This window comes from Balaenoptera ricei, chromosome 21, assembly GCF_028023285.1.
Source record: "Balaenoptera ricei isolate mBalRic1 chromosome 21, mBalRic1.hap2, whole genome shotgun sequence".
Lineage (NCBI taxonomy): Eukaryota > Metazoa > Chordata > Mammalia > Artiodactyla > Balaenopteridae > Balaenoptera > Balaenoptera ricei.
Window position 1 is genome coordinate 22,068,135 of NC_082659.1, and position 22,566 is coordinate 22,090,700.

Here is a 22,566-nt window from a genome sequence, read left to right on the forward strand (position 1 = left end):
TTTTCCATCCCCAAGACCTAGCAGCAGGATCACTTACCTAAAAACCCTTCCTAAGCCATCTCAATCTTCTCTGACTGGTCTCTCCCCTCTGGAACTCACACCAAACAGTCTGATTCACATCACTGAGCATTTGGTTATAATCCTGGGTAGATTACTCTGTTTCATGTGAAACAGGCTTGTTGCCACCACAATTATAAACTGTTTGAGGAGCTGTGTCAGTCAGGACATGCTGGAACACAGAGTAATTATTAAATACTTCTTGATTAAGTTTATCTGCCTCTGTTTCAATAACTGGGAGGCATCTAGGAGGATAAATGTTTCCTTTTAGAAAAGAATTACACTTGCCCAGCTACACTTGCCCAGCAAAACTTGCAAAAGGGGCAAAACTTGCAAAAGGCAGGAACACTGAGTAAATAACAGCCCTCAGCAAAGCTGGACTCAATAGGTGAACCTTTCTCATATCTACAAAATACAACAGTCCCAAAATATCCTGAATTTACACAATTGTAGTTAAAAAAAATTTTTTTTCAAGAGATGGGATGAGAAAGGCAGATAGCTACACCAGAAAGGTTCTTACTGTTTTTATCTTTAGTGCTCTTTGATGAAGATGCTATGGGAGTTATTTTGCAAGTGTCTAAGTGCCAAATGAAGGAACTAAAGGATCCAGTCTGCTCTGGGGCAGGTTTCCCCGCTGATTTATTAGCATGTATAAAGATAGGAAATCAGTTTCATTTTGGGTCAGATGACCTTTATGGTCCCCACGGTGCAGACTTGTTAATTTGCATTTGCAGTTAATGCACTGGTGACTGCTGGGGCTCTTCAAGCTGAAAAAGCCTTTGGTTCAACCCAAAAACAAATGTGCTTTGCATTCACTGGAAACCATTTAAAAATAGAAATAAAGCCATGCTTATTTTTAAAGATAGTGGTAGGCGCGCCTGTGCACGCACGCACGCCTGCACCTACACACACATCTTTAGGTTACTAGTTAGCTAGTATAAAAATGGATAAAAATGCTTAAATTGGTCAAATGGAAGTTTGGAGCCATTTGCCCTGACTATACACAGATATACTTTCGCGTTGAGAGACACAAATGGTTTTAAAAGATGACCTTTCCTGTCTTGGAAAATCAGTCTCTTATTTGTGGCCGCAAGTCTGCGTGGCTGTGTCCTTCCCCAAGGAGGTTCTGGTGCAGGAGTGAGAAGGGCAGATGTTTGCAACTACCAAACGTGGGGAGGTTTCAGCTAAGGCTGAGGATGGGGAGACCAGCTGTTGAGAGCAAGTAAGAGAGTGCGGAAGAACACAGCGGCTGGACCCCATCACCTGGTCCACTACACTTGCACCTCCAATCCCATCACCTGAGAACAATAAGTCTTCAACTCCTGGCCTGTTAAGCCAAGGTGGAAGCTCTTACAACTGTTCACACAGGGGCAGATGGGAAAGAAGACGATGAATAACCACTGGAAGTGAAGACTGAACAACTGCAATCCACAGAGGGGCCCCTCCCACCAGCTGCCCTGCCCACAGGCCAGCACAGCGTTGAAGGACCCTCTGGAGCTTTTGGGAACAACAGCAATGTAAGCATTTGAATAGCTTCCCAGATGGATTTCAGAGTCACCCAGGAAGGCCACTGATGTAGTTAAGAGCATGAACACTGGGGCCCCGCTGCCTGGGTTTGGGGTCCTTGCTCCACTGCTTACTGGCTGCGTGCCTTGGAAAAGACGCTTAATCTCTCTGTGCTATAGCTTCCCATCCATAAAATGGAGATAACAACACTACTTACCTCACTGTGGGGGGAGGAGAGTGGTTAGGAAGATTCAATGAGTTAATATTTAAAAAGCGCTAAAAACAGCACCAGGTACATAGAAGGTACTGGTTATACAGAAAGATGGGTGGATGGGTGGATGGATGGATGGATGGGGAGAGAGACAGAGAGAAGACTTTAGCAGCCTCCAGCAAACCCAGTAATTCTTTCTGCTACCTGGATAGAAGCAGAAAGTAGATGCGCTAGAGATTTCACTCTTTTGGTACTTTGAAGAGACCCAAAAAAGAAAGTTCATCAGGGTGATTCTTTGAGGACATGCATTATTCTAAAATAACTAGGAAGAGTTGACTTGTCCGTCAACCAGACCTCAGTTTGAATCTACATATTCAAGAGCTTGATAAACTGTAGTGTAGCCCCAGGTTCAGGGGCTGACATAGTCTTCAGATGACCAGGTAGCTTAGCTCCATTACACAAAAATTTAGAAACAGAAGAACCTCTTTTATTATATTAGCCTGCCTCCCCACTGTAAAAAAAGAACCTCCCATGATTCCTTCCCGCTTCACACCACCTCCCCACCCTCTAGCACACAGAAGACTCCAGTGATGGACTGAACTAAAACAGTACTGAGTTGTTGCTCACCAACCTGGGAATCACTGCTGTTCTAGTCCTGACCTATTCCTGTTGGAATCCATCCACCATAATGATCTCTGCCTGGCCAGAATCTTTTTGTTTCTAGACTACTGATTTTGGCAACCCCGCTTTTAGAATGATCTTTCCCTCCTTCTCTTGACTCAGCAAATGCTTCAAGTCCGCTTTGTTGACCCAGCTTCTGAGCCCAGCTATTGGGCTTAAGAAATCTCTGTGTATTTATGTTAGATTTCATTCCTACCCTCCTGACTTGGGAGATTCAGGCTATTTGTAACTAAGCTCCTAGGATGATCTACTTCTCTACTCTCCACTCTGGTCCAGCCTGCTGCCTAATAAGGATAAGGTTCCCCTCCTACTCCCGGGTCAGTTCGTCAGCACCCTCTTACCTGCTCCCCAACAGCTTCATCTCCTGTCCACAGACTTAGCTGAACCCTCCCCACCGCAGGTAAGGGTTCTGGTCACCCAATTCCAACATGGGATGGTGTGCTCCCCACGCCATCAATTCTTGGACACCAGCTGGGTGTTCTACCATTCAACTCAATTCTGACACTATCTACCCAGAGACAGCATCAGATTCCACAGGTTAAGGGCTCAGTCCCACAAGACCGCCCTCTGTCGCAGACGACTGGCTAGGGTTAGACAGGTTGGAGGTTCCAAATTGGCTGCAGAAGCTCACAGAACACAGAGAAACATTTTACTTAAAAGGACATCACTCAGGAACAGCCAGATGGAAGAGATGCCTCGGGCAAGGTATAGGGAAAGGGCGGGGAGCTGCCATGCCCTCTCCCAGTGCCCCACAGGTCAACATGTGCCACTTGCTTCACCAACCTGGAAGCTCTCTGAAGCCTGTCCTTTTGGGTTTTTATGGAGGCTTCATTACATTACGTATGCATGACTGATTAAATAATTTAAATCATCGGCCACTGGAGACAGATTCGACCACCAGTCCCTCTCCCCTCCCTGGAGGTGGGGAGGAGGGTGAGACTGAAATACCAACCCTAATCAGTGGTTGGTTCCCCTGGCAACCAGCTTCATCCTTAGGTGGGGTCCAAAAGTCAGCTCATTAACATAATAAAAGACACCTTTATGACTTTCGGCACTTAGGAAATTCCAAGGGTTTTAGGAGCTCTATGCCAGCAATGGGGAGAAAGACCAAATGTAGATTTCTTATTATAAATCAAAATATCACACTAGGTAACTCCAAACATCCTCACTCTCCACTAGGCAGCCCAGTGCTTCTCTAGGAAAGCACACAACCGTGCAGACTGGGACCATAATTAACGCATGCGTCCTGACCAGCTAGCTCTTGCGGCTCCCTGGCACCCTTTCACTGGACCTCCCATTCTCCAAAGCAAGACTGCTATTAAGTATTTCATCGCACACACATTTTACTTCTCTGTTTCTCTAGAGATGAATACCTAGGTTTGCTCCAACTCCCTGCTACTATAAGCAATGTTGTAAAGATCTTCACTGTATATGCCCCTAATTGGTCTGTGTGTGTTACCCTAAGGCATCGCTCAGGAATAAAGACCGTGGGGACACAGTGTGTTCTCATACTTAATTGTCCTGGGTAATTCGTTTTAGCTCCACTTACACCAAGTCCTCAATACTTGGTGATTAAATGACTATCAACATCAAGAAAGTCTCAGACTCTGCACTGTTGGAAGAGTCTCTTTCATTAGCTTTCCCTGCTTTCACAGGAAGTGCAGACCAGTATTTAAGGTAGGCCAAGAAGCTGGATCAAAGGGCTGGATTTAGGATTTACTGCACAGACAATTCCCTGTTTCAAGAGAACACAAATATAGAGAAGGCATTTTGAGAGATTTGAAGGGAGGTCACCAAGTAAACATAACAGATCAGCGAATATTCCTGTCCCGGTTTTCTTCTACTTTCCTACCTAGGGAGATGCGTTTTGTCCTCACGTTGAACATTTTTATTAAAAAGATGGCCTTGGGCTTCCTTGGTGGCGCAGTGGTTAAGAATCCGCCTGCTAATGCAGGGACACGGGTTCGACCCCTGGTCCAGGAAGACCCCACATGCCGCGGAGCAACTAAGCCCGTGCGCCACAACTACTGAGGCTGCGCTCTAGAGCCCGCGAGCCACAGCTACTGAGCCGGCATGCCACAGCTACTGAAGCCCACACATCTAGAGCCTGTGCTCCGCAACAAGAGAAGCCACCGCAATGAAGAGTAGCCCCCGCTCGCTGCAACTAGGGAGAAGCCCGCGCACAGCAACGAAGACCCAACGCAGCCAAAGAAATAAATAAAAGAAATAAATTTATAAAAAAAAAAAAAAAGATGGCCTAACTTACCACCAGTCAAAAAGACTTGGAAAAATTATATGTAACATTAATTATGAAAACAATAATTTGTTTTCAATTTCCAAAATTTAAATTTATATTATAATATTTAATTTCCAATTTCAAACTATTCCTCCAAAAGATTCTGACATACCTCCTGCCCCGACCCCCTTACCCCTCAATCTGGGACACAGAAAGTCAGTGCTATAAGTCAAAGAGGGTGAGGCTAAGTGAAAATTCATTGTTTAACGAGATTTAAGGACTGAAAATGTAAATTTAAGGTCTATAAGGAGAAATAATACTTTAAATATTGGATACTAGACTTAACGGTAACTGTTGTTTACTAAAATAGAGTTCCCAAAATGCATGGAATATTCATAATCACTCATTAAACGTCACAGAATATTCACAGTCACTCATTAAGAGAAAACCAAACATTTTGGCACAACAGTCTGAAATTGAGGCTGTAATCAGAGAGAAAGACCATCTTCTGCAAACTCTTTGCTTTGGGCCATGTGGGCTGGACAGACCACACACCCCTCCCAGGTACGAACTTTTAAATTAGTATACGAAACAGTTATTGACCACCAATGATTTTGCATCACCGATGGTAAATTTTAGATTCTGAAGCTGGATTGGCAAGCAGCTGGCACACATGTCTGCACTCCCCCCTCGTATAACCTGCAGACAGTACTGATGGATGATGGCAAGCTCTCCTGCAGGGTGGGCACGTGGCCTCACTGTTTTCCCCGAGGAGCTCCAGACTGGTACTCCAACTGATTGCAGTTGGTGTGGAGGATGCAACATAACTTGTGGTGCAAGAATATGCAGTCACAAAACCCTCCTTTTGATCTGCACACATTCATAAGGATTATTTTAAGTGACCTCCTCACTATGACTGATTTTAAAATTCCAAGGACTCTTCTTCCCTTTCTTCCTGATCTTCAAGGTCTTATTACTAATTAATGTGTCAATTTATCTCAACTATTCTTGTTTTTATCCAAGGTGGCTGGATTTTCATTCATTTTGACTGTCTACAGAGCTCCTGAAGTCAGGAGCCATTCTGGAGGGTTTCTACAACTCAGGGACATACGGTGCGCACACCGCCAATTACGTGCCTAAAACACAAGTTTTAAACTCTAGGAAAAATTTTTATAGCATGTGCATAAATGGGCACGAAATGGCTAAAAACCAAACTGACAGGAGGTCAGGGGGATCATTTGATAGTGACAGATACTAAAATTAACTGGAGAGTAAAATATCTGAGTAAAAAGGGAAGGATTTTTTTAAAGTAGTCTTTAATCTGGAACTTCCCCTTTGCCACCAATGGAGAACACTTGTTTATATAAATCTGCCTGTTAACAAAGTACAGAGAATAAACTGTCCAGGGCATCAGACAAAAGCTAGTGGAAGCAGGGGATTTTACAGAGCTGTATGGGGACTGCACGAACACCCTTAATACCCAGCATTTTTAGGGATCTGCCCAAAAGCCAATAGAAAGAAATGAGTGATTTTAGCACAGAGGATGAAGACTCTGATCTTAAACTCTGAAAAGTATTAGCTGCAGAAATGGCTGCTGAGGATTCTTTGTAGTTGGTCTATCTACCCTGATAGAGGGAAACGCAAGTCTTTTCATGATTGCCAAACAACAAATTTCTTGCACTACAAATAGAGAAAATTTCTCACCAGTTGGTGAGTTTCACACCTCAAAGGTAGGCTGGCTATTCTAGGAACAAAGTGCCTTTGATCACTTGATGGGGAGAGGGGGCTTGATCATATGACCCATGCTTGTGTTTCCCAACCCAGCTCCGAAAGCATGGAAAATCTATTCTCAGAGAAATTAAACCACACCCTAGAATTCCTTGCAATTCATGGGTGGGGAAAAAAAGTCCTTAGGTGATTACTGCCTGAAAGGAACATTCTTGTGGCAAGAGAGGGCTGGGCTCCACACACCTGCTCAGCTTTAAAAAAAAAAAAAAAAAAAAAGAGCAAATGTACAATCGTTGGAGAGTAATTAATCCATGAAAGGATGCATTGTGCCCTCATGGTGTTTGCCCACCTTGAAGCATTAATAATTATTAACCTCAGTTTCTTTAACTCAAGGCGACAATGTTCTATTGAGCAAGGCTGGCCACAGAATTATAATGGGGTGTCCAGTGAAAAATAAGGCCAAGATCTGTAGTTCCCTCTGGCCTTTTTCCCCCCTAATTCAATAATCCTTTATTGAATACCTACTATGTCCCAAGGTATCCTATGGGAAAGTCAAAGAAAAATGTATAAAACATGGTTCCTGTACTCCCAAGAGTTTACAAGCTTTCAGAGAGATATGAATATGAATCCAGTTTAGTTCAAGACACTGTGTTAACTGCCAAAACAGAGGCATGAAAAGAGCACTGGGGCAATCTGAAACCTGGGTATCAGAAAGATACTTTGATACAAGTATTTAATGATGCTACTTGTTCCTTTTTCAATATTTCTTCATGTGTAAAACATAGAGTTAGGTGCTTTTGGCCATAATGAAATAAACAGGGTATGGCCTCTGCCTACTACTGTCTATTGAATAAAAATTTCTTGAGCATCTACACGTGCCAGGCATCAAACAGGGTATTTTGGAATTACATATGGTTAAGCATGCTTTTCACCTTCAAGGAGCATCTGGATTTTTTTTTTTTTTTAATAAACGGTTAGTATATGCTGTACTATGTGTGATCTTGTATCAGGTCAAAAGACCTTAAAGGAAGGACTATTTTTTCACTACTCCTGGACACCAAGCCGAGCTTACCTTGGCTGTACTGAATAGAACAAGGAATCTGGTGAGAATCCAGCTGCTATGGTAAACAGTCTCATCAAAAGCAACCAAAGCAGGAGTGAACCTTTCGTGGTCATTTTGCACATCTGCTGATTTAATTCATACCAACTCAACCCTCAGGGGCCTTAAGGGGCAGAACCCCAGTCACTGGCTTTTTAGCACCTTGCACAAAGTGTAACAGAAAGTAGGCAATTAGTAGATATCTGATGAATAAAATAAAGAATCTCTAATCCCTAACCTTCACCATGGATGCCTGCTCAAAAATGGAGAGAATATTGTAAATATTTCATATATATGAAAATCAGTGATTTTTTAAAAAATTACAGAATAGGAAGATAGGAATCAATTTGATTTCTCCCTGCTTCAGCATCACTAGATGTCCCATGTCAGGTTCTGCCCACAAACTCATGGGAAGAGGCCAACTAGTAATTTCCCCCTGGCATGGAGCAGGATATAAACTTGTATTGTTGATACATGTGCTTTGTTCTGTTTGCCAAACTTTGTGTGTGTGTTGGGGGGGGGGGCAGTGTGGAGGGCAATTTCTCCCCCTGAAGTATGCCCAGTATTCAGTCTCCCCTGGACCGACTCGACCTCCAGCTGACTTATTTCAGTTTTGTCAAAAAGGCTAAACATGGAGAAGATTCTTGAAGCACATACAGTGCTTTCTAATACAAACTGTGATCTTCAGAATGCCACCCAGAAAAACCCGTTGTACATGAAGACTGTGGGATTTCTTAGTAAATTGTTGCCATCCCATTGTAATCCACTACAGTAGAAAGTGCTTCAAGAATAAAGCATTTGGAGGTTTCATCAGATTGGATATGGGGTCTGGAGACAATGACCCGTCTCACTCATCTGACTTCCATCCTCAAGGTCATGCTAAGAGATCATGTGATTGAGAGACCACACAATGAAGTCGTTTTGGTTCCTCTGGATAGCAACGTGGCCGCTTCTGTGTGCCGAAAAGACCTCCATCTTTGACACCATCACCACCTGTCTGCTGAGAAGCCACGTGGGAGGGAGGGAGGGAGGGGAATAAGGAATGAATGAAAGTCCAGGACAGACTCAGTCTCTGCCCCCAGAATCCCTGCAGAGGAGGAGGAGAACTTAGTAGTATTGGGTTAAAATTACAATAAGCATGAGTGATAGCTTTAAAACAAAGTCGTCCCTCACTTTCTTGGGGAAACGTTTCTTTCTTTTGATTAGTCTCACCTGGGGCCAGAGCATTTGGAAACTAAAACCCTATAAACCTGTCTTATTTTTCAGTCACCTGTCATCCTCTAATTCCACCTCTGAGTTCAGGTCTACCAGCCTAATTTGGGGTTTCTTTGTGAAATGCCTGTTCTGCACTAATCAGATGATTTTCCCTCAACTGACCTTGTCGTTCAAAAGCCATAAGTCATTTAAAACGCAGTTTGCATCCACAAGGAAATAAAAGGCAGAAATAAATTTGATTTTTTCGCATCTTAATTACTCCCCCAGGCACTGGATGCTCTCATTAAACTGCCTTAAGTCTTGAACGTGACATTTAAACTAAGAAGTCCACACTTCTTTCCTGCAGGTTTTCGTTTTCTAACCAGCAGTATTTGTTGACCCTCACCTTCCAACTCTGCTCTAAATTGGAGCAGGGGTGACCCAGAGACTCAGTGGGGTCAGTCAGTCTGAGTAGGTGTGAGCTTGTACAGGTAGGAGGTTGCCTTGGCAGCAGCAGGTAAAGAAGGACCCAGGACCCTTACCTGCCCGGGAGGAGGGCTGGGCATATACTTAAACACCTCTAAATGGATTTCAGGCATTAAATGAGTATTGAGAGCCTTCGTCCTACATGGCATTACAGCAAGAGTTTTCTCAGGAACCCTAATGAGAGTTTACAGAGGATGATATCTCAAACAGACAGATAAGCTACTGCCAACCATTCAAAACAAGACCACAGGAAAGCCAAGCCACTCTCAACATCTACTTTTTTCTTCCCTCCAAGTGAGTCAGTTTTGTAAAACAGGACCGTAGGAAAGCCAGCAAATGATTCTTTGTTCTTCCATAATGGCCCAAGAAAGCAGGTGGATCTGCTTAAGTAAGTGTTAGTAAAAAGTAACACCACCTTGCATGCAGCAGCCCCCTTCTCTAGAGCTGTGCGTGTACATAATACACATCGTGACAGCTGTTATCTTTGTTCACAGGTGAGGTTGATCCTTAGAAACAGGACCCACTGAACAGATGACCCATGTGAAGAAATTAAGTTAACCTGGGATGTCGCTCAAAGGCCTTCCAGCATTTTTCCATCTTGGAAAACTGACATCAGCCTGCAATAGTCACCAATGTGGTGCTGGTATTGGTACTGGATCAACTGTGGGCTGCACTCTCATCAATACTCTGATGTGCCATCACGTGGCTAGGTTTGAAGGCTGTGGGTTCCTGACACCCTCCTCAAAGGAATTCAGTACGTACAGTACCGAGTTCCAGAAATAAAAGTCAATTTATGGTCCTGAGCCTGCCCTCTTATCTCCTCATGGGAGAGATGTGATGATTCAAAAGAGAATGTTGGTAATGCTTGAAAAATCTTCCTCAAATGAATATATATATACTAGTTTGATTTATTTTAAATGGTACCAGATGCTCTTTTCTTTTTTCTGTGTTCCCTTACGCTAATTTTATTTCCTAGATTTTTCTCCCCAAAGTTCTGAAAATAAAAACTTTTTTTTAAGAGCTGGCACCTAGAACCTCTGAGATTCCCACCTGGTTTAAGTTGTATATAATCCAATGGTTTTGTCATAACAAACTGGCCCCCAAACTTGATCTCAGTCAACCCAGATGCTAATGAACATTCTACCTGAGTCACACTGTTACAGTGGGTGACCGGGGTTTCTCCAAACCCTATGATTCTCACCCAAGAAAGTTTTAGTTCCTTCTCCAAGGCTCAGGTGGTGTTCCTGGGATCGGGCCAGGCCCGTTCCTACAGGGTGTGTCCCTGCCACTGTCGACAGCTTCGGGCGGCTTTTGCCTACATAACTAATCTCTGCATTGGATTCTGCTCATCTCACTTAAGCCTTTCAACAACAGGGTGCTACAAATGTGTTGTTATTATTAGCCCATTTAGGACAATAACTTGGAGGCTCGTTCACAGCGAGTGGCTTGCGCAAGATCACTTAACCTGTAGGTGAGACAGCCACAGCATGAACTCGATTTTCTGACTCCAAAGCCTGTGCTTTCCACCAACCTTCCCAGGCCTGAGGCAGACAGATACAATGCCCACGTTTTACTCGCACGCCCTGCCTACTCCCTAAGCCGGCTGATGTGCCCTAGGTGTTTGGAAGTACAGACTTTGCAAGCAGACTGCCAAGTATGGCCGTGTGACCTTGGCAGGTTACTCAGCTCTTCCTATCTCTGTTTCGTCATCTGTAAATGGTAATTCCTACTTCCCAGAGCTGTTCTGAGCATCAAATGAGTTAATATGTCTAAGTCTCTTAGCTCCCTGCCTGGCCCATAGTAAGTGCCACATAAATGGGAGCTCTTCTGAGCTGCCTCATTCATTTAGGGAGTGAAAACTGTAGCCCAAGAGTCTGCGGTCACCCGAGGATCTGGAGGATGGCTGTCTACTCTGCATAGCAGGCGCCCAACTCAATACCAGAACAAAGTAGTGGTCCCAGAAAAAGCCCATGTTAGAACGCATCACAGCCCGTGATGCTTTGATGTTCAAAGTCAAGTGTCACAGCCACTTCCCCCTGCGGTCAGTTCCCTGCTTCTGACATAAACCTGGAGGCACATGAGCTGAAACAGAACCAACAGAGATGACCCGACTGAAGAAAAGTCTGTTCGGAAAGGCTGTCAGCTTTTGAAAAACAGCAGGTTGTTCCTTTCCCGGATAGGAATCAGTTTTGCTCTAATAGAGGGCCATTTTTACCCCCCAGAATTTGAATTCCATGCACAACTCAATACCTTAAAAAAGGCATTTATTTTTCTCGGGCCTTTGAGAGGGACTTTAAACTGGACTTTAAACTCGGGCCTTTGAGAGCAGTGAAGCAGTGGAGAAAGCTGTGAGTTTCAGCATGCTACCATGACACTATATATATATATATATATATATATATATATTTTTTTTTTTTTTTTTTTTTCTTTAAAAACCCACATCTGAGGGTTCCAAACCATGTGCAGCACCTCCTACTATTCTGCTTTTGGCTCCAAAGCCTAATCGCCATCATGGTCACAATTTAGGAGCCCTTGCTCCTTGGCCTCCCCATCTCTTTGCCTTTTGAGATTCTGTAGCAAAGCCTCCTGGAGCCTTCTTTTCCATGTTTAAATAAATGGGGAATTTCAGGATTTGGGGGGAAAAGCCTGCTGAAGACACTTCAGAGGGATGGAGAGAAAAAAGAGTACCAGATTATAAGAGGACGGGCACCAGGAAAGAGCGACAGCTTGGCAGTGCTTCTTGGAAAGTTGCCTTCCGAATAGCCAATCCCAAGCAGGGCACTGCTTGTAGGTTTGTGTGCTGAGCACCAAGTCACAGAAATTTCCACAAAGGCACAAGGGCCTTTGGGCCGACACTGGTGCCTGGAGTTAGGACTCTGAGCCTGGGCCTGATGGCTTCGGTACAGGTGGCAAAGACCAAGGTTTCTGGAAGAGGCCTCGGTCCTGCCAGACGAGCCCCGGAGTCACGCACACACACACAACTGTACTCACCGTGACTTTGGAGGTGGCGGGGGAGGCGAGAATGCCTCGATCCCACTTTTGTCCTTGGGGAACTCAAAGGCAAACGAGGCCGATTTGCTCATCCCGGTCCCGGCTTTGCTCTTCTGCCCAGAGGAGCCGTCTGTGGGGCGGAGGCGGTGCCAGGTGGAGGAGCTGCATGGGTCCGCGGGGCCATTGTCCGCCTCCCCCCCCCAGCTTTGACTCAGCAAGTCCTGCTCCACCTCCTCCTCTTCCTCTATCCGGCACTGGCGGCTCCAGGCGCCGGTCTGGTACCGGGGCCGCCTCTGGTCCAAGGCTGACGCAGCAGTGGCAGGCGGAGGGCCCCTGGCAGAGTCGCTGGCAGGGACACCGTTGGCCCGGCAGGAGGAAGCAGGGTCAGCGGGGCCCCTGGATGGAGGCTGGGGCCCAGTGACACCCGAGTTGCCTTCGCTGAGGTTGGACTTGGGGGAGGCCGATGGGGACACCGGGGACCCTCCGGGGCTACTCTTGGACAGCTTGGGAGGGATGGCAGGCCTCCCCTTGGGCGTGCTCTCACTGGCACCGTGATGGCGGCTCTCCCTAGAGCTGAGCCCCTGCCCAGCCGAAGGATCCCCTTCGCCTGCCTCAGGGGCCTGGCTCAGGGGCCCGCGAGGCCACTGCACCCCCACCGAGGAGTCGGGGCTGCTCAGGTAGATTGTCCGGTGGTCTTCTTCTGGGTGGGCCGCCATGACTGTGATGGTGGCCGCCACCTGGGGGGCCACCTCTGGGCCTTCCCTGTCCTGGCCCCAGCCAGACGCTGTTTTCTGAGCCCAGGTGTTAGCCATCCTCACCTGGCCCTGGCCCTGGGCAGCTGCCGCCTGTTCTGCCTTGGCCTGTGGCCTGGAAGGCACTGGAACAGCCTTCTTCCTCTTGGTGCTCTCAGCATAGATGGGTTCAGGCTGTGCGGTCTCCCCGGGGTGGGCTGGGGCATGGGGCTCCCCAGTCAGCCCCAGGCACCTGCTGGAGGCCACCCCGTGGCAGCCAGAGTCCTGAGGCTTCCCCAGCCCAGGTGCCTTCATGAGGGAGCAGTAATCGCTCTCGTGCTGGGGGACCAAGGGGCTGCTGGCGCGGCTACTGGCACTCCCACAGGAGAGGCCATCCGAGGAGCTGGCGGCCTCTGAGGTGAGGGACTGCTTCTTGGGGCCCAGGCGGGGTGGGTTCTCTGTCGGGCCCTGGCTGCGGCACTCCCTGGGGACGCTCAAAGCCCGCCTCTCCTCCTCGGTTGGCTTCGCGCACACCCCCTGCTCCCAGCAGGCCGGCGAGCAGTCCCCGCAGCCCTGTCTGCGCCCGGGGTCCGCGGCCTGTGAGGCGTCCTGACCACCTGGGCCCCCAGGGCAGCAGTCCAGGATGGAGCAGTATTCTCCCCCTTCGCTGTCCCCCGAGGGTGAGCACCTCTGATCGCTGTCATCCTCCGAGGGCAGGGATTCCCGCAGGGGCAGTGCAGAGGGGTAGGGCCTGGGGCCCTTGTGGCAGCCAGATGTCATCTCAGCAAAGGCAGCCAGTTTCTGGCGGAAGCTCTCCTGAGGGGAGGTCAGCTCTTGGTAGGGAATCGTGGGTTTATCTTCCCGTCCAAGCTTCTCATCGGGGAAGCTCACTGGGTGGAAGGCGACACTCCGTTCCCCCCGGGGCTCTAGGCTGTGCAGGCCGACCATGGCGTAGGCAGGGGGGCAGCGAGGGTGCCCCCCGTCTGCCGGGGCCAAGGGCCCAGCAGGCTTCTGGACGCCTCGGAAGCTGCCCAGGTAAACTACTGGCACATCTTCCTGCTTCGGGAGGGGGAGCTTGCCGGGGGCTCGTCTCCAGATGACCTACACAGCCCCAAGGTTAAAAGACTTACATTAGACCTTGTCAGAGAAAAAAGGAAGAGAGAGAAGGTGAGAGGGCAGGGCCATGACACTGTAAACTGTCTTCCGAGCCACCGTGAAGCAGGCGGGCAGCGCGCCTACCCTCTGACCTCCCCACAGCCTTCTCGTCATCGCTGGGGCCCCGTGGAGCCACTGGGCTTCCCATACACTGCACTCCTCACCCCTGTCTGTAATTCTTTTGGCTTAGGTCCGTGAGGCAGGGGGAAAAAAATGCTAAAGAAGAACGTTTTGCCTTCTCCCTCGAAAACTGCTGGAGGAGGTAAGTTCTCCCAAGGGCTTTGAAGTAGAGTTTGGGGTTTTGTTTAATTTTTGCTTTGTGTTCATTAGTCTTTTGATAACAGTGTCACAGCACAAAGAAAATAAAGTGATAAAGCTTTTAAAAACACTTTGGGCGGGTGGTGGGGTCAGAGGGCAGCAGGGTGAGGGGTGGCTTCCGAGCTGGGTCCCGGCTCCCTTGCTTCGCTGTGAGCCGCGCTCTTTCTCCCAGTTACAGGCAGTGACCTCAGCCGAGGCTGCCTAAGTGGCTGGACTAGTCCAGCTAGAGAGAGCGACGTGGGGTGGCCATTCCCATCACTGAAATCACTGTCCCCTCCTCCTTCCCCTCTAGTCTCCCTTATCCCCACTTTTAAAGCAGCCTCAAGGCAGGGTCTGCCTCTGGCTCCCGTCCAAGATGATTCAGAACAGAAAGAGTCCCTGGTTTACATCTGTGAAGGTCAAAGGTATCGAGAAAGGCCTGGGGAATGGGTGTAACCAGCTTCTGCAAAATGGAGCGGCTTTGAAGGGGACAGAAAGCTGAATGCAGCCCCAGGAGATGGCTCACCTCAGTCAAGCCTCCCTTGATTTAAAACTGACCTCTGATTTCACATAAGCTCACACGCCCTTCCTGACCCACTCATGATGATAGTTTAAGGAAAACTAGAACGGGCAAAGAGGTCAAACAGGTCACAAGCAGTTCTTAGAATACGCCCTAGAAATGCAGATTCCCAGAAGACATGTCTAGAGGTAGCAAGCTCCATGTGCCCTTTAAATAATTCCACCTTGGTCAGGGTCACCTGGGGGATGAGCGGAAAGGTCTAATCTCTAAGGATGTAATTGTCTTTAGTAATCCTAGATCAAAGCTGGAAAAACACAAGCTTCCAAATTGGAAACATGAACACTGGCTGGGAATTGGATGACATTACGGAATTACTGCTGACATTTTTAAGTGTGATAATGATATTTTGTATAAAGAGTTTATTTTTTAAAGAGGTACTGACATGATGCAGTATGTGGGGTTTGCTTTAAAACCCCAGGTGGGGAAGGGAGGGTCGGGGCAGGGGTAGAGACAGAACAAGATTGGTCATGAGTTGGTGATTGTTCAAGCTCATGCGGCAGGGTGGTGGATGCATGGGATTCGTTAAGCAATTCTTACTACTTTTGTATATATTTAAAATGATCCATTAAATAAAAAAAAATTTTTTTTAACTTTTTAGAAAAAGCTTCATTCTGGTGTGCCCTGATACAGTCTTCAAACGAACTTGGGGGGACTGCATTGATGGTTCTCAGCCTAAAGGGACAGAGAGAAAGGAGGGCAGAGAGAAAAGAGAGGGCGGTAGTCGGGAAGGAGCGGTTTTGGGGTGAGCCAACAGGAAGCCACCCTGCAGGAGTCCTGCTGGGACAGCCCTCCTTGGCTGCCCGCCAGTCACCGGTGTTACAACAGGAGCAGCCTCGTAAAAATACCACGGGGCTGAGTCAGCCTCACCTGCGCGACGTCGGCACTCACGCCAGCCTCTGTCCACCCATCGGAGGCTTCGGAGCTCATCATGGTGGGCTTCACGGCAATGGTGGGCTTGGAGTAGGGTGAGCTGCTCAGGCCTTCATCTTCCGGGCGGCCGCTCTCGGGCCTGGGGGGCAGGCGAGGCGGAGGGGGCAGGCTGCCGGCTCGGGGCTGGGGGCGGCCAGGTGCCAGCTGGTGGTCGGTGCGCAGGCAGAAGCAGTTTTTGCAGGACCCGGGCTTCCAGATGTGCTCCACAAAGTCGCTGCACGCAGACATTTTCGGGCGCTCGGGGTTCACTGGGATGGTCTGGTGCATCTTGAGCAGCGGGCGGGGTGCTGGTTCATCTTGCGCCTCGCTCCCTGGCGTGGTCTCAGGGGAGGCGGATGGGGCTCACAGGGCGGCTTCCTGGAAAGGCAGAACACTTGCCTCATCAGAGCTCTCCCCTGCCAGAGGACGGGGGCATGATCAATTTGAGTCTGACGATGTGACTGGGGAGCAGAGGGGGGAGCAGGGGGAAAGGAGGAGAAAGAGGTAAAGATGAATATTCTATTTATTCTGAGGCCCTCACCCATTTGTCATGAGGCTCTTAATCCCTTTCTAGTGGTGTGGCCTTAGAAAAACCGTAAAAGCTAAACACAGCTCTGTTGCATGAGTAGAGAGTGTAAAAGACACTTCAGTCCCCTAAACTCCTGAGCGCTTGGAGGTTTGGGGGCAGTTAACGGGAAGAAATCACACAGGGCTGGTGATGAGAACCTTGTGGCTGACCCATGCCTCCCCTGCTGCTAGGGGTCTCGAGCATGGGACTCTGCCCCAGAGAAACAAGAACTACCAAGTAGGACAGCAGATAAAAATCGTGGCTTCTGGAAGATAAGCCACAATTTTTAACCAAGAACGATGTGTGTGGGAAGGCAGGCCCGGGCTCTGAAAACAGCACTGTAACCCATACTTATGAGGATATGGAGACAGAAGTGGTGAGCAAGGGGGGAGGTGGGGTGCCGGCCTGACCCCCAGGGACCTTTGTCGGGCGGTCTGGCATCTTGGGAATTCGCCCTCCCTGGCCCCCCTTTCTCAGTATGCCTCATTCAATCCAGGGCTCAGTGAGATCAATACAGCCAGAGCTGCAGGGCCAGGGGGAAACCGCAAGAGAGATTCATGGTCACAGCAGCCCTGTGGTCTAGGGCTGGTTAGGCTACAACAGAAGGAAGAGATGATCACAGTTATTTTCCCTACGAGGTCCCTGAAGGGGAGGCAGTGAGCTTGCTGAAAGAGTTTGTTGCCTCTGACAGTAAAAACTGAAGGCTGAGAGTTTGCACCATAGAATTCACTCAGTAAATTCACCATTGAGGGGGAACTCGAAGGGTTGCAGATTTTAACCAGTTAACCTGAATAACATCCATCAGGTAGCTGTCATCCCCATTTTACAGATGGGAAAAGAACGGTAGCGACATCAACTAAGACCTGGCCACAGACACAGAGAGTTCGGGGGTTCTAGAAAAAGAAGTTAACTTTGCTGGCAGCGCCTCATTATCACCTCACTCATCACCGCATTCATTACACTGAGTTGCTCGCCATTATCTGTTTGCTGCTTTTGCTCTTCTTTCCTCATTTAAATGAACTGACTTCCTCAAAAGGAGAGCGTTCAGGAGAAAATCGTCCTGAAGAATCTACAGTGAACGTGCTCTCATTAAACAGGGAGGGTTTGGCCCTGGGATCTGCTTTCCACTTTCCTCCCGTGAGAGCTGGCTCTGAGGTTGATTCTCTCCATACCGTCAACAGGACTAACCAGGTGGAATGAGCCAGGAGCCCCAAAGATCATTCCAGAATCTCTGTGGGAAGAGCTCTCTTTCTGGTCTCCCACACTCACAGAGAGGGGTGCTTATTCAACAAGAGCTGAAGCTAAATTAGCCCCTTTTCCTCCAAAGTTAACCAGGAAGCCCACTGCATCATCTTTAAGCTAAATGAACTCTCTGAAATAAAAGACAAGTATTTGTCTTTTAGTTTGTGACCGTTGTTAGGATTTATGCATCAAGATGATTGCAAGTTGGGTTCTCCTCCTCCTGCTACACCCAAGTAGCAGGTTCATTCCCTGCCAAGTTCCCAGAAGAGGTCACTAAGCTTCAACAAGCAGAGGAGAGCAAGGATTTTTCTTTCTCCTACAATCCCAGGCCACGGAGAGCTCTAGGCTCTGCTGCTAGATGGTGGAAAGAGGAAAAAGTGGAGGAGGTGTTTTGGTGTTCAGTAAGGCAAATCTCCATACCCCTGCCCCGAGTTGAGGACAAGGTCCGTTCCTGGCCCCCCTCTTCTACTGCAGGCAGAGGCTCCCACGCCCCAGGTGGGATGGAGGGAGAGAGCTTGGGAATCGGTTCTGTGTGGGCTCGTCTCCTTCCTGCAGCTCCTCACAGGGCTGGGCTATCTGAGCACGGGGGGCATCCTACAGATTCGCAAAGAAGCCGCTTGGGGTAGCCACGCCTCATTTCCTGCTCAACAGGCAAATGACCCACACTTGTCATGGTTGCTTGGTGCCGGAGGTTCCCCTCCTGTGCCACAGATGGCCCACTCCAGCCCTGGGACTTTTGGTAGGCTCTGGATTACCAACGTTCGGGAAGCTTCCAGAACCCCTCACCAGTTCATGAGCACTCTCCTTGCTCCCATCCTCAGCTCTGAAATTCTCTGATGGTGAGTACAACTTCTACCACACAACTGCTCAGAGACTGGAGAGGTTTTTCAGGAAAAAAGAATGAAGACGAGAACAGAATAAAGCCCTGGGCTCCTCACCATCGCTGACTCACTACACATCCTGTTAAAACTGGTTTCTCAGTCACAGCAAACAGAATCTATCACTACATCAAGCCAGAAAGGATTCTCTCTGTCTAGAGAGGTTCTGTGCTTGGAATTATATCCAATTTGTTTTAAGTAAAAGATCGTGGAAAACTCAAGTGGCACTCACAAAGCAGGAGCCCTGCCTGCCTGCCGGTGCCAGCTCTCCACAGCCTGGGAATGGCACCTTTCCAGCCCACATTCCTTGCCTCCGAGGGGAGGTAGCCCCCAGAATTATGCAAATTCCTCCATTTCAGTGGGAGGCAGCGGTGTAAGATTAGAAAAAGATCTCAGCATTCTTTCTGATCCAAGTCATGATAAAATATCTTTGCCTCTGCAAACTTCTGCACCAGATTTGTGGCTAAAATGTGCAAGACCGAAGCTGTCAGACACACACCCACCCCACTGGAAAAAGAACCCGAAGAATGGTGATGAGATCCATAAAATGAAATCTTTGGGCTCCAAATGCCCCTCATACTTGCATCGAAAGTTGCTCACACCTTACCCTGAAGTGACAGAATTCCAGAAAATATTCATCTAAGAAAATTATCTATATTACAGTTAAATTAATGCAACACCGGAAAAGAGAACTATTTATGAAAGTGTTTGTCTGGATTTCAACACTCCATTGACAGAGGTTGCCCCGGCAGAAAGGAGAAAGTGACAGCCTTACCTCCCCCCTCCCCCCCCCCACACACAGGGTAAGTCATGATATTCACTCAACTTTTAATTTTCGTTTTTCCTTCTCCAGTGCAGTGTAATCTAATCTTAGCAGTAGGAATGTGGTTTCTGTGGGTTAGACCCATTAGTCTAAACCAGTAAGGAAGATACCCGCGTTCCACAAGACCCCATGATGATAGCGAAATAACCGCACAATTTCCCAGTGCTTCCTGTCAAATTTCCGGCTCAAAAAGGGAAGGGGTTGTTAAGGACAGTTCAGGCCAATAATGTATAGGGCCTTCCCAACCTGACTCTGGGCTGGACGCCTTGCAAAACTCCTCCCTCCTAGACCTTTGGGCTTTGCTATCGGCTCTGCAAAGCCACGTGCTTGCTGGCTGAGCTTCACCTGAGAGAAATATACAGAGCCGGCCCTGCCTCCATTCTCAGTGGAGAGGTTCTATTTTCTAAGTGTGTGTGTGTGTGTGTGTGTGTGTTCTAAGTGTGTGTGTGTGTGTGTGTATGGCTGGGGAAGCGGCAGCACAAGCAAAGGTTAACAACGTGCCCACAGTAGCCTTTCAGAGGGCTCTGCCACGGCTCAAGAAGAAGGCATCGTCTCGTTCCCCTTGAAGACCCCCAGGGTGGCATCCAACTCGGGGCTGCCTAAGAGGCAACTACTAACTTGGGGCCCCAAAGCATCACCCCCGGGGGCCTGGTCCGAGGCGCGCGGGCGGTCTCTCCCTCTCTGCTCCTTTGACAATCCTGCGGCCGCGGAAAGGCAGTCTCCACAATAGCAATCCCCAAAGCGCTCCGGTCTCCTGCCCCAAACCCAGCAGCCAGACCAGTGAGACCGGCAGAACAGTCGGTTCCCTTGCCGGAACTCGGAGGAAAGTTTCCCCGTTCGAAAGAGCGCGATTCTCGAATGAATCGAAAACACCCCTCCGGCTCCCCGGTCCTCCGGGATCGGCGCCTCCACCTCGGGCGCAACCCGGGGCGCACGCGGTCCGGACGCTCCACCCTCCCCCAGCGGCCGCCTGTCACCCCGGGGGACGCCGACTGGGGTCGCCCGCTCGGTAACCGCCGCGCTCCCCCGGAGCTTCCCTCTGCGGCCACGTTTGCCAAACAAAAAGAGGCAGGCTTTGGAGAAGGCGCCGCGGGCTCACCTCGGGGCCGCGCTCCCCCGGCCTCGCCGCTGGTCTCCGAGCCGCCAGCCGCCCCGCCGGGCGCCTCGGAGCATTGTTTGGAGAGTGTGTGCGCGCGTTGCGTGCCCGGCCGCGGGCGGTGTCGTCTGCCTGGGCCCGGCGGCCGGGTGGCAGCTGCGAGCGCGGCTCCGCCCCCTCCGCCTCCGGTGGCACCGCCCGCCCAGCCCCAGCCGCACCTCCGGAGTCCTTGCCGCCGCCCCACGCCCCCCGCCGGCGGGCGCGCTCCCTGGCCCCTGATTCCTCCCGGAGATCCACGCCCCGCCCCTCCCTCACGCTCCCGACGGAGGCTCCGCCCCCAGCCCGAGACTTGGAGGCGTCACGACCCCTGAGCGAGCGCCCGTTTGCACCCCTCTCCAAGGAGGGCCCGCGGGGTTCTGCAGGGGCGAGTTTCGGTGTCTAAAGCCTTCCTTTTCCCATGATGTGCGCATAGGTATGTAGTTGTCTTGCGTTCCTTCATCCTGCCTGCTCTGCGAGACCCTGAGAGGACCAGAGAGGCGTGGAGGGTACAGCCCCAGAGCTGGAGCGGGGGGAAGGAAAGAGAGGGGTCCGGAGGGGAATGATGAGGTCAGGACCGAGACGCGTTCCGAAAGCTGCGTGGGCACCGAGATTGTCATGACTGTTGCAGGTAGGAGGAGGCTGACGCACGACCCAGCCGGACTGGGAGTTCTGACAGCGCGTTCTGGGTCCTGCTCAGTCCCTCGACTGAGGCCTCAGGCAAATGGCTTAACCTCCTTGAACTATAGTTTTCTGAAAGAGGAATACAACGGTTGGAGTGGAAAGAGCTGGTCTTCCTCCACGCTGGGACAATGAGGGCTTCCGCAGGCCAGTATTACACCTGTGTTTACACCGTTTCCAGTAAGTGACTCATTCACTGAGATAGAATGAGTTCCAGATAGTCCTCGGGCTAAAAATCTTTTAACGGAGAGTATGACAGCCTACGACCCAGTCAGTCCCCTCCCTTTCTCCTGCTGCCTGCAGCAGGCTTGCACCTTGACCTGGGTGTTTCCTCAAGGAGCCCGCACCAAGGTCACCACCTGGCACCGGCCTGGTTTGGGGGAATTCGCGAAGACCCCAGAAAAACACCTGTGGCCTTCTCTCTGCTCCTTCCGCCTCCCCAGAGAGGCAGCGTATAGTAACTCCAGCGGGAGTCCTCCTCCAGGCAGCCCACCACGATGCGCCTGTGAGCCTCTGCCCAGCTCCGAGCAGGAAGGCTGGTTCTCCTTGAGATTCCTGCGTTCTCTTAGTGATCTGGTGGTGACAGAGCAGGAGTAGGGGCTGGGATGAGGGTGCGGAGAAGACATGTATTTGAGGTTTGGTTTCTGTGTGAGAAAAGGAGAAAGTTAGAAAGGATATAAAAAAAAAAATACTTCTTGTGCTCCAATGTCACTGATTTCTCCTGAGTATGAATAGAACTGGGGAGAAGGTTTAGAGAGAGGAAAGTAGGTTAAATACCTACCCTGTGCCAAACAACCCCATGAGAGGGACATCATCCCCATTTCACAGAGAAGACCAGGGCTCAGAGGGCCACATAATTTGCCAGGGCCCATGGGCTGAAAAGTCGTGGTCCTGGGGTTGGAACCAAGAGCTGTCTGACTCCTCTGATGGGCAGTTCCACTCTGCCCTCCGCTAGTACTGGTTGTCCAGCTCTATTTTTCTTTCTTCTCGAAGTGAAGGGAAACCATTTGAACAAACATGGAAGGAAAACTCTGTTTAGGCTCCATCATCATCCAACAAAACTGAAGGGTCAATCCCACTCATTTACAGAGAGACCAGGAGGGGAAGGTGTTGATAAGCAGGTAGGGACAAAGTGGTTGTCGCTGGAGAAATACAAAAATGACGTCAGGAGGTGCATGCAATTCAGTTACGATGGAAGAGGGCAAACCCGGGTGTTTGACAAGTTCCTAGTTCCCATGATTCAGGTGGGATATTTCCGTTCTTCCTCTGTAAAGCCTGGTGGGGACACCCACCCCGCAGAATGGAGCATACAGGAGGCACTCACATTCCCACATTTTTCCTTCTCTTTACTTAATTTGTCTTTAATATATTAACAGGCTAA

At 49.4% G+C, this 22,566-nt stretch overlaps 2 protein-coding genes across 3 annotated transcripts in view; one reads left to right on the top strand and one right to left on the bottom strand.

Moving 5' to 3' along the window:
* The window catches only part of PRAG1 (PEAK1 related, kinase-activating pseudokinase 1), a 47,872-nt gene extending 27,270 nt beyond the window's left edge, over positions 1-20,602 (bottom strand). Inside the window, exons 1-3 of one of the 2 annotated variants that reach the window (XM_059909273.1) lie at positions 20,472-20,602; positions 15,820-16,239; positions 12,190-14,021 (exon numbers count right to left, since the gene is read on the bottom strand). In XM_059909273.1, the coding sequence (XP_059765256.1) occupies positions 12,190-14,021; positions 15,820-16,149 (2,162 nt within the window). In that variant the 5' untranslated portion in view covers positions 16,150-16,239; positions 20,472-20,602. Of the gene's footprint in view, positions 1-12,189; positions 14,022-15,819; positions 16,323-20,471 lie in introns of both variants that reach the window. The other variant, XM_059909274.1, reaches the window with a different exon arrangement.
* Positions 20,231-20,839, top strand: LOC132356742 (basic salivary proline-rich protein 1-like). Its single transcript, XM_059909816.1, has one exon. It carries the CDS (start codon positions 20,231-20,233, stop codon positions 20,837-20,839), a length of 609 nt encoding a protein of 202 aa, XP_059765799.1.
* The last annotated feature ends 1,727 nt before the right edge of the window (positions 20,840-22,566 follow it).